The 14,481-nt window shown below is 33.3% G+C and overlaps 2 protein-coding genes across 2 annotated transcripts; both read right to left on the bottom strand.

The window, feature by feature from the left end:
• Positions 1-463: 463 nt before the first annotated feature.
• Positions 464-2,075, bottom strand: LOC117910810 (anthocyanidin 3-O-glucosyltransferase 6-like). The gene has a single exon (XM_034824961.1). It carries the CDS (start codon positions 1,998-2,000, stop codon positions 543-545), a length of 1,458 nt encoding a protein of 485 aa, XP_034680852.1. The 5' UTR covers positions 2,001-2,075; the 3' UTR covers positions 464-542.
• Positions 2,076-5,608: 3,533 nt separating this feature from the next.
• On the bottom strand, positions 5,609-13,391 carry LOC117911332 (choline-phosphate cytidylyltransferase 2-like). Its single transcript, XM_034825658.1, has 8 exons — positions 13,128-13,391; positions 12,004-12,117; positions 11,696-11,791; positions 11,384-11,426; positions 11,093-11,248; positions 10,842-10,922; positions 6,333-6,443; positions 5,609-6,187 (listed from the first exon to the last, which is right to left on the bottom strand). Exons 1-8 carry the CDS (start codon positions 13,313-13,315, stop codon positions 5,975-5,977), a joined length of 1,002 nt encoding a protein of 333 aa, XP_034681549.1. The 5' UTR covers positions 13,316-13,391; the 3' UTR covers positions 5,609-5,974.
• Positions 13,392-14,481: the final 1,090 nt, after the last annotated feature.

Raw genomic sequence — 14,481 nt, 5'->3', positions numbered from 1 at the left:
TTTTAATTTATAACAATTAATTCAAACATATTGATTAAACTTTCATTGTGAATAATAGTGATACACTTTTTTTTTCCCACACAAATTTTCACATTGAATAGTAACAAGGTCTTTTAAAATTAACTCTCCAATAAGAGACATTACACTATGTTTGGTTCCCGGAAAGTACAAAGGAAAGAAAAAAAATGTTAAGAAAAATGATTTTCTCATGTTTTGTTGTCCTATGAAAAATATCTAAGAAATCAAATATAATTAAAACTAATTAAAAACTTATGTATTTTTAAATTATTTAATCTTTATATTGATGAGTTAAAATAAATAAAATGAGTTTGAAGTAACAAAAAAAATAATTTATCAACTTTTAATCTATTTTTTTATTTTCCTTCATTTTTTCTTTCCTTCTACTTTTCCTTTATATTTTCTTTCCCTCGCATTTTTCCTCAAATTTTTTGGGAACCAAACATAGTCTACATAAACAGACAACTTTAATATCAAAGATGGTACATTCCTTGGATATAATTTGAATCACATTGGTACTGTTTTCATGCGATGTTGGTGATCATATCCTCAATTAGATGTCCTAAGCAAGTGTGTGAAGATCCACCATCAATCAAAGCATTTGTGCTTTTTTCTTTCATCTCATTTGCTCTTCTCCTAACTTCACTATCGTTCATCATCAAACTTCTTATTCCATTCTCAATCTCCTTAGCACTCACAAGATGACTATCACCTGTCTTATAATCTAATTTAATCTCAATCGCCAATCCTAACTCTTTTACCATCTGAAATGCATTGAGTTGTTGCTCTGAGTATAGCGGCCATGTGGCTATTGGTACTCCATACCATAGACTTTCTAATATAGAGTTCCATCCACAATGAGATACAAACCCCCCAATTGATGGGTGAGCTAAAACATCTAATTGCGGGGCCCATCCAATCACCTTTCCAATTCCAATGGTTCGATCCAAGAATCCTTGAGGTAGAGCTTCTTCAAAATCCACGTACTCACTTGGCATTGCAATCTCACCCTTTGGTGGAGGTTGACGAAGGCTCCACAAGAAGCGATGTCGGCTACACTCTAGTCCTTGTGCTATCTCTTTGACCTGATCCAAAGGAAAGAACCCATTACTTCCAAAGCATAAGAATACCACAGACGATGGAGGTTGATCATCAAGCCAATTCATGATATCCTTGTTAGTATTATCATGGTTCAGATGTTCCCTATGCTTTAGGTTTAACATCGGTCCCACGGGATAGATCGGAGGAGATGTACCATCAACAAAGGAGTTAATCGCATGAGATTCTAACTCCATAAATGTATTCACCAGAATACCCTTCATTCCTTTAAACCCCCTTACACAACGGAGAAAAGCGGTGGATCCACCACCCTGCTTGTCCCCCACCACAGAAGGCAGGACTCGACCAGGAACGGAGTTGACAAAACTCGGGACAACCAACTCAGCATCTGAGTCAACCAACTCAGTAACATCCACTCCCTGGTTGTCATGGAGGGCTTGAAGGTGCAGCATGAGACCAAGAAATGCCGCGCTGGCCGTGAAGAAAACGTAAGAAGGAACATCCAATTCATCTGCTACATCCACCATGGATGTGCAAAGCATATCAAACACAAACCCGGCAAGTCGGATGGACGCAGACTGAGTCAGCTGCTTAACTGCATCTCTCACGAGAGGTTTCTGGTCATCAATGAAACTGCAGATTACATGGGTTGGAGATAAAGCTTTGGAGTTGGAGGGGGAAGTGGAGGCCAACGGGGGATCAAGTTGAGGAAGGTAGACAAACCGAATCCGCCCAGAAACTGAAGCAGAAAGCAAATGGATGTAGTTGTTCACCACGGAATGCTCAAGTACTGGCAGCTTCATGATGAGCACAGTGACGGAGATGCGATCATCTCGATCAACAAGAAGCTTTGCGAACTCCAAAATGGAGACCATGTGGCCTACGAACGGGAGAGGGACAAACACCAGCTCAGCTTTCTTCATCACTACAGAGAAACACTTGGAACAAATGTTTGTGTAATTTCAGTGGGGGCCCTGACATGTTTCTTATAGTTAACTATACCTTGGAGAACAAGAATGGCTATAGATTCAATGCAACAAAATCATTGTTTCTTCTGTTGAAAGTCTCCTTTGGAGGGCTGTGTGAAGAAGCCTTGAACTTTCCCTTGAAAATGAACAGTGTTGACTACTTTGTCGTCACGGATTTGATTCTTAAAAATTAGTCCCTACCATTTGGATTTTCTGAGTCTTTGGGTGATTTAGGATAAGGGTTGATCAGAAAGGGGTAGATTTCTTGTTACATGATTAGTTTGGTAGAAAAAGGAAGTATAAGCTGACCAAAACAGTAAAGAATAAAGCTTCAAAGTAACAACTGTCACAAAGAATATAAACCATACTTGATGATGAAAAGCTTTCAATCTGGTTCACAGCTTTCCCATTATAACTTCACTCACTCGCAGGCCATACACAAACAGAAACAGCTTCTGCTAGGTCCTCTTCCATACCCATAACCAACATAAATCATTTTTCATGTGTACTTTTGCCCAGAGTTGTCAAAATTTCGACCACACAAAAATGTCAAAACAAACAAGATATTTCCATTCTGATGTTCAAACTTTCTTCTGCCATGATGAAAATCATACTTCACCTTCCATAGCTATTCTATAGTAATCTACCAAAAACTCAGGGACCGGTAAGCATGGAGAAGATCGCCTCTTTCTTTTCTGCCTTCTCATTCTGCTACTCGTCTGAGGACTCAATAGTATTCTTCCTCATCATAATACTCTTCATCATAGAATCCCTCACCTCATTATCGATGTCATCCTTGCCATTAGGCGGCAGATATTTGAACCCTCTTGAATTTCTCAAACACGCACAAGAAATTTCCCATGACCTAATTGCTAAACCTTAACATTTTCTTCAAAACTTCACATTCTGACGGCAAACCCGGAAGGGAAAAGCGAGAAATGAAGGAGAGAAAGAGGCAAAACATACAGATCCCCAATACCATTAATTGGCTCACTTGAGGTTATAAATATTAGATTCAGGATTCTAATTTCTTTCATTTTTCCCTCAGTTTTCCAGCAACCAATTGAAAGGCAAAATTTGAGAAGGAGAATGACAAAAATAATACATAACAGTTCACGTAGCAAACGAATTCCCAAATGAATTCTTTGGGAAAATTGATCATAAACTTTACATTTTGACTAGAACACACAACGCTTAAGGCCAGAAACTAATGGAAAGAAAGGAAAAAAAATGTGAGATAAAAAGAAACAACAATAATACAGAAAACCAATTTCCCAGTGAAACCAATCGTAAATTTCACATTTGAGTGCAACCCAGATGAAAAAAGAAATGCAAGAAAATGAAGGAAACAGGAGAAAAACGATATACAACTATTGTTCTATGTTAATGCTAAGAAAATTTTCGAGTAACAAAACATACCCGTAAGGAATTAGTTTAAGAGAATAAAGCAATAACAATAAAATAATGTGTTAAACCAATAATCTTTCTCTAACTTAGCCCCCAACTAGATCATATTCCTCAACAATCTTGCACTAACAAGCAGGAGCCAAATGCCTTCAATCTCTTATCAAGGGAAGATATTCCATGATGAATTTTCAAAACTCTTATGAGTAGATTTTTCCTTATTCTTTTTAATTATAATTTTAAACGAATACTAATAAGCTTTTGGTGTTCACTTTTTAGATTAAAATATTCATTTAATTTATAATAATTAATTTAGACATATTTATTGAATTTTCATTGTAAATAACAGTAATGTACTTTTTTCTCCACACTAATTTTCATATTGAAAAATAATAAGATTTTTAACAAATGAACTCTCTAATAAGATATAATGCATAAACATACAACTTTAACATCTTTAAAGATGATATATTCCTTGGATGTTTGAATCACATGAACATTGTTTTTATGCTATGTTGGTAATCATTTCTTCAATTAGACGTCCTAAGCAAGTGTGAAAATCCACCATCAATAAGGATATTTGTAATATTTTCTTTCATCTCCTTCACTCTTCCTTTGATTTCATCATCATTATTCATCAAACTTCTTATTTCATTCTCAATCTCCTTACCTCTCACGAGATGACTATTGTCATTCTTATAATTTAATGTAATCTCAACCGTCAATCCTAACTCTTTTACCATTTAAAATGCATCGAGTTAATGGTCTCCGGCCACGTGCTATTGATACTCCATACCAAAGACTTTCAAATATGGAATTTCATTCACAATGAAATGCAAACCCTCCGATTGATGATTGAGTTAAGATATCTAATTGTGGGCCCTTCCAATTACCTTTCCAATTCTAGCAGTCGATCCAAGAATCTTGAGCTAATACTTCTTCAAAATTCATATAATCATTAGGCATTTCAATCTCACCCTTTGGTGGAGGTTGACGAAGGCTCCATTAGAAGGGATGTTCCTTGTGCTATCTCTATGACTTGATCTAAAGGAAAGAATCCATTACTTCCAAAGCACAAAAATACACACTAATACTATTTGCAATATAAAAAATTAAATAAATGGGTATTTTACTCTCGGTTTTCTATATAAAGAATTATAGGATATAAGATACTTGCAATTATTTAGATAAAAATAATATATTTTTTAAAAATAGAAAATCATATTCATATCCTCTTTTTCATTTTTCATTTTATTAAAATAAAGACAAAAATTAATATTTATTGAACACAAATATTAATAATGATAAAATTAATATTTAATAGATATATAACATTGAGATATAATTTTTTTTTTCAAATCTAAATTGTTATTTTTATTTAAGAAAAATATATGTAACAATGAAATTTGTACACATAAATTTTGATTTATGAAATTAAATAAGTTTTCCTACTTTCATATCTAACTTTAATAGTTTCTTTTAGGCGATTGTGATGAAAATATAATTTCTTTTTATTTTAATTTGATAAGAGTTAGGAATTTCATTTGAATTGGATTATTATTTTAATTTTTAAAAAAGTTTAGGAAACATTATATCCAAAAATTTTATTTAAACAAGATTAATATATTTTTTTTTCAAATTTTAAGAAAAAATATTATTAAACAAATAATAACTTATGTCTGTTTATTAATGATGTTAAGGAAATTTCAAGCCATACTCACCAACTCAAGAAATAATAAAATATGCTCATATGAAAAAAAAAAACCATAAAATAGAAACTCAATAAAATAAATAATTAATTACTTTTAATTTAATATCTAGATTTTTTATTATAGAATAAATATATTTACAACATTGTCATGACATCCAAGTATTTTTTTTAAACATAAATACCTAAAATACTTAAAAGTTTAAAATTTTTGTTTAACTTTTTACTAAATAATTTTCTTTTAATTTTTATTAAATAATTAAAATATATGTATAATATTAACTTTATTACCTATGTGTCCACATGCACAAACCTAATGATTCTTAAAAATTTAGTCCCTACCATTCGCATTTTCTTAGTCTTTGGGTAATTTAGGATTAAGGGTTGATCAGAATGGGGTAGATTGATTGTAACATATGAGAGAGAGAAAAAAAAAAGTACAAGCTGACCAAAACAGTAAGAATGAAAGCTTCAAAGAAACAACTGTTATAAAGAATCTAAACCATACTTATGATGAAAAGCTCTCTATCTGGTTCACAACCTTCCCATTATAACTTCACTCACAGCCCATACACAAACACAAACAGCTTCTGCTAGGTCCTCTTCCATACCCATAACCAACATAAATCATTTTTCATGTATACTTTTGCCCAGAGTTGTCGAAATTTCGACCACAGGAAATGTCAAAACAAACAACATATTTCCATTCCGATGTTCAAACTCTCTCCTGCCACTATGAAAATCATATTTCACCTTCCATAGCTACTGTATAGTAATCTACCGAAACCGAGGGGCTGGAAAGCATGGAGAAGATCACTTATTTACTTTCTGCCTTCTTCTCCTTCTCCTCCTCGTCTGAGGACTCATAGTATTCTTCCTCATCATAGTACTCTTCATCCTCATCATCTTCATCATAGTATTCTTCATCCTCATTATCAATGTCATCCTTGCCATTGGGCAGCAGATATTTGGACCCTCCTGACTGCTGCCCCATTAGCCGCTCTTGTATACGATCTCTGATGGCTGTTCCCTGATGAACACCCAAATGGTTGATAGGAATGCCAAAATAAAAAATAAAAAATAAAAAAAGGAAGGGGAAAAGTAAGCAATGGAGTTTAAAAATTGTTCAATCTATTCATATCCACATGCATGCTTTATGTCGGGATGCTGCTCACCATTTTATGGCAACCTTCTTCAAACATCTCAAGAAATCCTGCAACCCAGCGATCAGCATTTTCCACCCATTCATTGCGATGCATACCAGCGGTTTTTGCAACAATTTGAATCTGCAATAACAGGGAAGTAATAAATATTCATTGAATTATGTACAGGCACACAACAATTTTATTAAGAATGATCTTTATATTTTGGCAGCATAGAAGATGGCAGACAACAATTGCCAAAACTAATCTTTTTTCTGCTCACAATCTTTGCATCTCCGTTTCTTTGCTTCTTGATGGTTTCCTTGTATCCATCCCATGTATTATGATTTGCTCCCTGTTCGGTGCTTACTAATATATTCATATTTCCCTATTAAAAAAAATTAATTGATGATATCATGACCCTCATAGCTGTTTCTCATCTAGAGTCATCAAGATAATTAAAGAGTGATGATTAACTACTTGGTCAATAAAGCTATAGGCCATTCTGCTTAATTTATACTAGCAAATAAATACAGTAGCAAAGGGTCTGTAGATAAATATTCAGTATCAGAACTATTGGGATGTTCAACTAAATTATGAATACGTGGTATAAATTGCAAGTCAACTATATAGATTTAGAGAACAAACCGGCCATGAAAGACCAAGTAAGAATCAATAACTTGTGGAAAATACTTTCAGTAAATTTTGAGTTGAAAGAGGGGATGACAAAACTTGATGGCCAATGGTTCCCATGAGCATGACCCTAGATAGAGTGGGCATGGACTTGAATCTATCCATGAGAGAGGCCTCTTTTAAAATATATATAGCTGAAATGATTTGGTGGCCTGCAATGTTAACCTAGAGGCATCATACAAAAGATCTAGTACATGTTTCTTCACCGATTAACCAATTTCTAAATGCTGGAGTACGTCTATTCTATTCAATTAAATTCTGAATCTTTTCCAAATATATGGATCTTGTTAAAGATTCAAAATCAAATCAAATAAATAGAGATAGGAAAAGAGAAGATTCAAGAGGCCTGTAGTCTGTCTGTTCTACAAAGGCAACAGAAAGCCAAAATGATAGTGGATCAGGACTATTGTAAGAAACCACCCTACATGAAGTGGTCATGACTTGAATCTCTCCAAAATGAGAGAGATCCCCCTCAAGAAATCACCATCAGTGAGGGTCTGTCGATAAGAGCCCAGAAGAGGCAAGATCGTAGAAGACTTTGCTGCAAGCAATATACATTGGAGATTTGGAAAATACTCCAAGAGAAAGGAAAATAGGTTGATTCAAAAGTAAATGTCATAATCTGCAAATATTCTCATCTAAAACTAAATTAGAGGTTTTCAGTAAAAAAGAATCAAATAGTGGTTATTTTAATTATAGTTGATATTTGAGGAATCTAGAAGATAGTTAAGCACTAGCATGCTATTAATTTGTTGGGAATATAGTTTACCAGTGAGAAACAATGCATCAGCTCATTAAAGTCATCAAAGTTTCTTAGTCATTCAAAATTCTTAAAAAGTCTGTATTTTCTACACCCCATCAAAGGTGCCATCCTTAACACAAGAAAGTTAGTGGCTACTAATTATAGAATTTATGCACCTTGACAGTAGAACCTGCCCTCCCACTACCATGTACTTTGAGATTTTGTTTATGAAACTTTGTTTGGTATTCAAAGTTGAAGACTCATTGAGGCATGATTGACATGCATTGAACCTTTTTTTACCAGAATGAGAAGAAGAGGGAGTCAATGCCTCTAAGACACATTTTAACACTTCAAATTTCTTCCTTATTTTCTTTTCCGGTGGCAACACTTAACTATGCTTCAAGTTCATGTCCAAGAACAACACAAGGGGACAGAAAAAATTCAGTAGACATCATTAACGAATTTTGGTCTAACTTATTTTATTAAGCTTAAAATCTTTCCTGTTGTAACACTTAACTACACTCTGAGTTTGTGTCCAGGAATGGCAAAAGGGCAGAGAAACTATGTGGACAATATTAATAAATTTTGATTTAAATTATTTCATGTTAAAATCTTCCAATGCCTTATCTCCAGTGCCACTTCTTTTTCAAGGCTTTTTATATTTACATCTGATTTACACTAGACTAGAATCTAGATAACAAGTTCCTAGAAGAAGGGAAATCTTTAATATAGTACAAACCCAGATTTTATGGATTGAAAAAGTAATTTCTAGAAGTCAAGGCCACCTGTAAACAGAATGGGGCAAATCTATGCACTCTTTTTTCAACATCCTTACTGTCTTTACAGCCTTGACCACAAGGGTGAAAGGAAAAAGAGGTTCCTTGTTCAATCAGCATCATTAATGCCACAGGAGAACCAAAGGAGGGCAATCACAACAGTAGATTTTCTGTGAAATCCATTTATTCTGTTCTCAAGCCATATTGTGCCATTTCTTTTTCATCAAAGATATTTTGGAACCCCTAGATTCAGTCTAAGGTGAGTTCTTTTTTTTGCTTAGGAGGCCAGCTAGGGTAAGGTGTTGACTTTGGAGTAGATTCAAGGAAGCGGTTAGTCATTAGTCAACAGGTGTGCTTTTTGTAAGGAGAAGGCAAAATTCATTGATCGCATTCTTCTTCATTGTGGCAAGGCTAGGATTTTATGGCAGTTGTTGTTCTCATTATTCCATATTTCATGAGTTATTTCTGCCTTAGTTAAGGAGACTCCCTAAGGTGGCATTACTCATTTGTGGGAACAAGACGAAAGAAGGCATGGAGAGCCACTTCCTTATGCATTTTCTGGACTATTTGGAAGGGAAACAAACTGAAGATCATTTGAAAATAAGAAGTCAAACCAAAGACTTAAAAGCACTTTCCTCAATAATCTCTAGCTGTGGCTTAAGGGGTACATAGGTGAACACTTTATGCCTTCAATTGATTTTCTAGATTCGATGGGTTTTTGTTGAGGGAAGGAGTAGTTTTTTGTTTTCCCTCTTTTTTGTTTTGCCTCTTGGCACCTATTGTATACATCCCATGTATTTTTGTGTACTAGTTCTTTTACCGCTTTTAATATATTCACTTGTTTGCCTACCAAAGTAAAGGAAGAGCCACAGGAGGTCATAAGGAAATCTATCTTAAGAAAAACAAAATAAAAAATCATCAATGTGAGCATTTTCATCTAATTTCTCCATTCACATAGAATACATCAAAAATCCAGTGTAGAAGATGATTTTGCGCCTTAGGCAAGCGGCAGAGCCTCCAAAATATCCACATCCACCTAGAAACTAGGCTTAACATTAGTCTTTTTTTTTCTTTTTTCTTTTTTGATAGGTAACTAGGCTTGGCCAAACCTCCTGACTGCCCACTATCCTGAAGATACATGCAATTACTCTTATTTCTTTGTAGCCAACAACTTTGCATTATAAAAATAGATTTACCAGGGTACATAAAAAGACATAACTATTTTGGCCTCTTCCATTTTCTAAGAATCAGTGACACCTTTGCAAACCTCCTTGACAGTAAATAAACCAGAAGATTTTCACATATCCAATCTCCACCGCTTTCTCAATTTATGCTAAACCCCTAAGTTAGATACTGTATTTTGGTAGTGCAAACTATCAGTCTCATCATAAGAAGATGATATATTACGGAACAAACATCTATTTGTCTGCTTGGAAACAAAAACTGTTCTCGAGAAACTTTTTGCTACACATCTGTTTTGACAACCTCTGACTCCTAAAATGCCACCTTATATAGTAAGGTTTCATCAACTGATGATTCACAGACATGAATCAGATCTCAACCTTTATACAAGTATGGTAAACATGAAACAAACTTAAAAAGAAGCCTGACCAATTTATATGAACATCAACCTAGAAGGAGTGCATAATTTACACACGTCATTAGCTATTTTACAAGTAATTCTGTTGGCTAGATGTAGAACCAATTCATCTCAAGTAAGAAAAAGATACCTTGAATACCTTAGTCTCAACCATGATATTGATTAAAAAAAATGCCATTATGCATCTCCAGTAAAGTAAAGACAAATTAGATACAAAAATAGAACTAAAATAAACATTGTTACAGTCAGTATTTTGTGAATATGTTTAATTTTCATAGTCAAAGAAACAGGAAAGGAAAGAAAGAATAAGACTGAATGCTCCTCAGAAGTTTGTAGGAGCACAAAGTAAGGGAAACATAAGAAATATTGGCCAAAATGGATAATCTTGTGAAATGAAAACAAGGAACCAGACAGAAGGCTAGTAAAGGGCGGTGACTCAATTCAATTTTCAGAAGCTAGAAGACCAAGAGGAAGGCCAACAAGAATGTGAAACCAGAAATAGGAGTAATGAAATGATCAAAGTTCATTTGACAGGAAACTTGACCATGGCACAGCTCTGTGGTGAGCACCAACCCTGGAGTTAACCCAAGGTAATGATCAAGAAAATCCACCTTATATTTCTAATTTCAACTTCCTTGCTATTTTACTTGGAAATATAGAGCAAAAACTAATGGATGTGAACTTTCTTTTAAGCTAGCAATAATATATCATAAATAGAAAGACTTACTTACCTTTTGTTCTACTTTTTCTTGTTGTTCCTTCACTTTTTCTTGTAGTTTCTTAAGTCTCATGTTCACCCTTAGTCGCTTTTCCTTTTTACATGAAAAACAAAAACAAAAAACAAAGATCAATCAGTCCCACCTCTGGAAGATTTTAGTGAAGAGGTCAATTTTAAAATTAAATAAATAAAATATCCATAAAATAGGATTATCCAATAAAAAAAGAACCACATATAAAAATCAAATATGAACAAAGACCATGCCTTAACGTAGCTAACACCAAGATCTTTTCTCGTATATCCACGATCCAAGTTACGCATCACATACTGGTTATAGTCTTTAACAATCCTCATTATAATGTCTGAAGTAGAAATCCCATCAGTTCGTTTTGTTTCCTTAAACTTTCCAATGGATTTAACCTACAATAAGAAGCTTGGTTAGCGTATAACAACATTCTAACAATTAAGAATATCGATGGAGAAAAGAGGGGGGACCAGTTGAAATAAATGCAAATATATGATTCCCAAAAATCACAAGGCTCCCCTCAAACTTACAAATTCATAAACATCATTTCCAGCTCCACTGGCATCAGCATAACTGAAGCATTCATCACAAAGAATAATGATTATATATATGTGAATGCATAAAAAAGAGAGAGAAAAGCATACATACAACAAAAGAGAAAGGTTATGATGCTTTCCAAGAAAGACTGAGTTTTTTTCCTTTTTCCCAAATAAATGAATTTACAGGCTAGAAAAAAAGGAAGCCATAAATAGAAGTTTCTATGTGATTGTACATTACATAATCCACCCATAAAAAAACCTAACTCTTGACTACAAATGTGTGTGCTTGGATTGGTTACTTACGGAAGAGAGTCGTGGGCCACATAGTCAATTTTATGCTTGTCAAGAAATTCCTGAGTGAGTACCCATGGTGCATCAGGAATAACTTCATCAACCCACCTGTACAAAATAAGCATAAAAATCATTGTTTAATGACTCCCTCGAGTAAATGGTATTAATTAAAACATTATCAACAAGACAGATCCAATTTAAGGTTTTAAAGGCAAAGCCAACTGGATACACATTCCATGTCATCACCCAATCAAAAAAGGGAAAAAAATTGTCATAAGAATAAAATAACAAATATGATCAAACAGTTAAGAAAAACATACTTGCAGTGGCGAAGAGATTCATAACGCTCCACTTCATTCATAACAGTTTTGCCTTTAAACTTGTGAGTGGTTTCATCATTGCAGCATCCAACAAGTAGATAGGTGTTTGGAAACCTGAATTTACAATTCGTAGAATCAACCTTTGCATGAAATAAATACTGAAAACAACATAAAAGAGACAAAAACCACCAAGAAAAACCACAAAAATCCACCACTCATCTCTGAAAAAACATAGGATTACAAAAGAAAAGTATATGCTGGAAACTTAGACATGGTGAGAAAAGATCAGGATCTCTAATAATACTAATTGGATTAGTTGAAGTTGTAAACATTGTGTTCAAACTCTAATGTCTTTCCTTTTCCCTTCAGTTTTCTCAGCAACCAAATGAAGAGCTAAATTGAGAAAAAAAAAAAAAGAGAGATAACAACTACGCATAAATTTCTCAAACACGCACAAGAAATTTCACATGACTTAGTTGCTAAACCTTAACATTTTCGTCAAAATTTCACATTCCGAAAAACCCAGAAAGGAAAAAAACGAGAAATGAAGGAGAGAAAGGGACAAAACATAAAGATCCCCAATACCACTAATTGGCTCATTTGAGGTTGTAAATATTAGATTCAGGATTCTAATTTCTTTCATTTTTTTTCCTTCAGTTTTCTAGGCAACCAATCGAAAGGCTAAATTTGAGAAGGAGGGCGACAAAAATAATACTTAACAATTCACGTAGAAAACGAATTCCCGAGTGAATTCTTTGGGAAAATTGATCATAAGCTTTACAGTTTGACTAAAACCCACAAAGCCTAATCCGAAACTAATGGAATTTAAAAGGAAAAAAAATGTGAGAACAAGAGAAACGACACCCAATTTCCCAGTGAAATACTTGGCAAAATAGGGAAAATCTATCGTAAATTTCACATTTGAGTAAAACCCAGATGAAAAAAATGCAAGAAAATGGAGGAAACAGAAGAGAAAGACGATACACAACAATTGTTCTAAGTTAATGCTTAAATAACGAATTTCCCAGAGAAATATTTTGGAAAACGGGGAAAATTGATGATAAATTTGACCTTCTGAGCAAAACCCAGAAAACAAAAGGCGAGACAAGGAGAAGAAAACTGACGATTTTTTGGCTTGCTCGAGAGAGCGAGCGTGGCCGAAGTGAAAGAGATCGTAGATCCCATCAGCGTAGACACGAACGGGGCCGTCGTCTCCAGACAAAGACGTCGTATCGTAATTGGAATTGGAATTGGAATTGGAATTACGAGTGCTGGAGTCGGTGTTATTCATCGTCTCCATTGGAGCTCTCATGGTGAATGGCTTCGTCCTTCCTCTTTTAACCAGTGGCCATCCTCACCCCCGATGCTCACGCTACTCCCTTTTCCGCCCTTTTAGTCTCCCCTTTATCAACCGTCTAAAATCTTCACATCCAAGTCCCTTCTCGTCCTCACGATATTTCGCATGCCCAATTCTTTATATCACGATATTTTGAGTGAAATCTCAACTTTTAGGGCTAAATACTCTATAATCTCTATTCCCTCTTTTTTTTTTCTTTTTTTTAGCTTATTTTACACACCACCCCTCACATTCAAAACTAAATACTAAAAAATCAATTAACAACTTGTTAAATGAAAAAATAAAAGTGAAATGCAAAGAAAAAGACTTGTTATTCAAATTTAAAATTATCACACTACACTATCACATGCGAAAATCACAAATAATCATATGAATATATTTTTAAAATCAATACAAATGATAATTATATTTTGAAAGCGTTCAAAAAATTTTACTTTCAAATCAATTTTACCTAAATTCAAACCAATGTTTAAACCATAGTATAAAAGAAACTATCTTTTTTATAAAGGGTTTGTAATTATGGAAAAAATATTGCTTTTTAACAAGTTTGAGAGACAGTATTAAATTTTAAACATAAGGGGACAAAGCATAAAATATATCGAGATTAAGGAACAAAATGTATTTAATCCTAATTTTCGTACTTTTATCACTTTAGACATTAGGGATGTTGGTTAAAAATGAAATTATCGCATAGATATAAAAATAAGAGTTATGTTTGATTAATATAATAGAATAGGAAATGATAGGTATATCCTAGAATGTCACATCTCATTTATAGGACAGGCTTATTTTATGATATAATTTTGGGAAATGATATTCATCGATATAATCTAATAAACATGATATTTTAAGGTAAAATATGTAATGAGATATGTTATATTTATGTATGTTTGTAAAATAATTTTTTAAAAAAATGGAATATATATTATTTTTTAATATTTGATATTTGTTAAAAATTATATTTTATTCTCATATTTGTTATTAAAAAAATATGAAATTTCTCTTACATTTAATAATATTTATGATTAAAATATTTATAAATTTATAAATAAATAAATATATATATATATATATATATATATAAATATATATATATATATATACAAATAATACATATATTA

Source organism: Vitis riparia, chromosome 3 (genome assembly GCF_004353265.1).
Source record: "Vitis riparia cultivar Riparia Gloire de Montpellier isolate 1030 chromosome 3, EGFV_Vit.rip_1.0, whole genome shotgun sequence".
Taxonomy (NCBI): domain Eukaryota; kingdom Viridiplantae; phylum Streptophyta; class Magnoliopsida; order Vitales; family Vitaceae; genus Vitis; species Vitis riparia.
The sequence above is the reverse complement of the archived record's forward strand: the minus strand, read 5'-3'. Positions and strand labels throughout refer to the sequence as shown.

Bases quoted from the DNA above. Each gene is read 5' to 3' on its own strand.
- LOC117910810 (XM_034824961.1), bottom strand. From the start codon at position 2,000: ATGAAGAAAGCTGAGCTGGTGTTTGTCCCTCTCCCGTTCGTAGGCCAC.
- LOC117911332 (XM_034825658.1), bottom strand. From the start codon at position 13,315: ATGAGAGCTCCAATGGAGACGATGAATAACACCGACTCCAGCACTCGT. The intron at 11,427-11,695 runs GTAAGTAACCAA...TGAATGCTTCAG, and splicing joins GTGGCCCACGACTCTCTTCC to TTATGCTGATGCCAGTGGAG. The intron at 6,188-6,332 runs GTGAGCAGCATC...GGTGTTCATCAG, and splicing joins AAGAAGGTTGCCATAAAATG to GGAACAGCCATCAGAGATCG.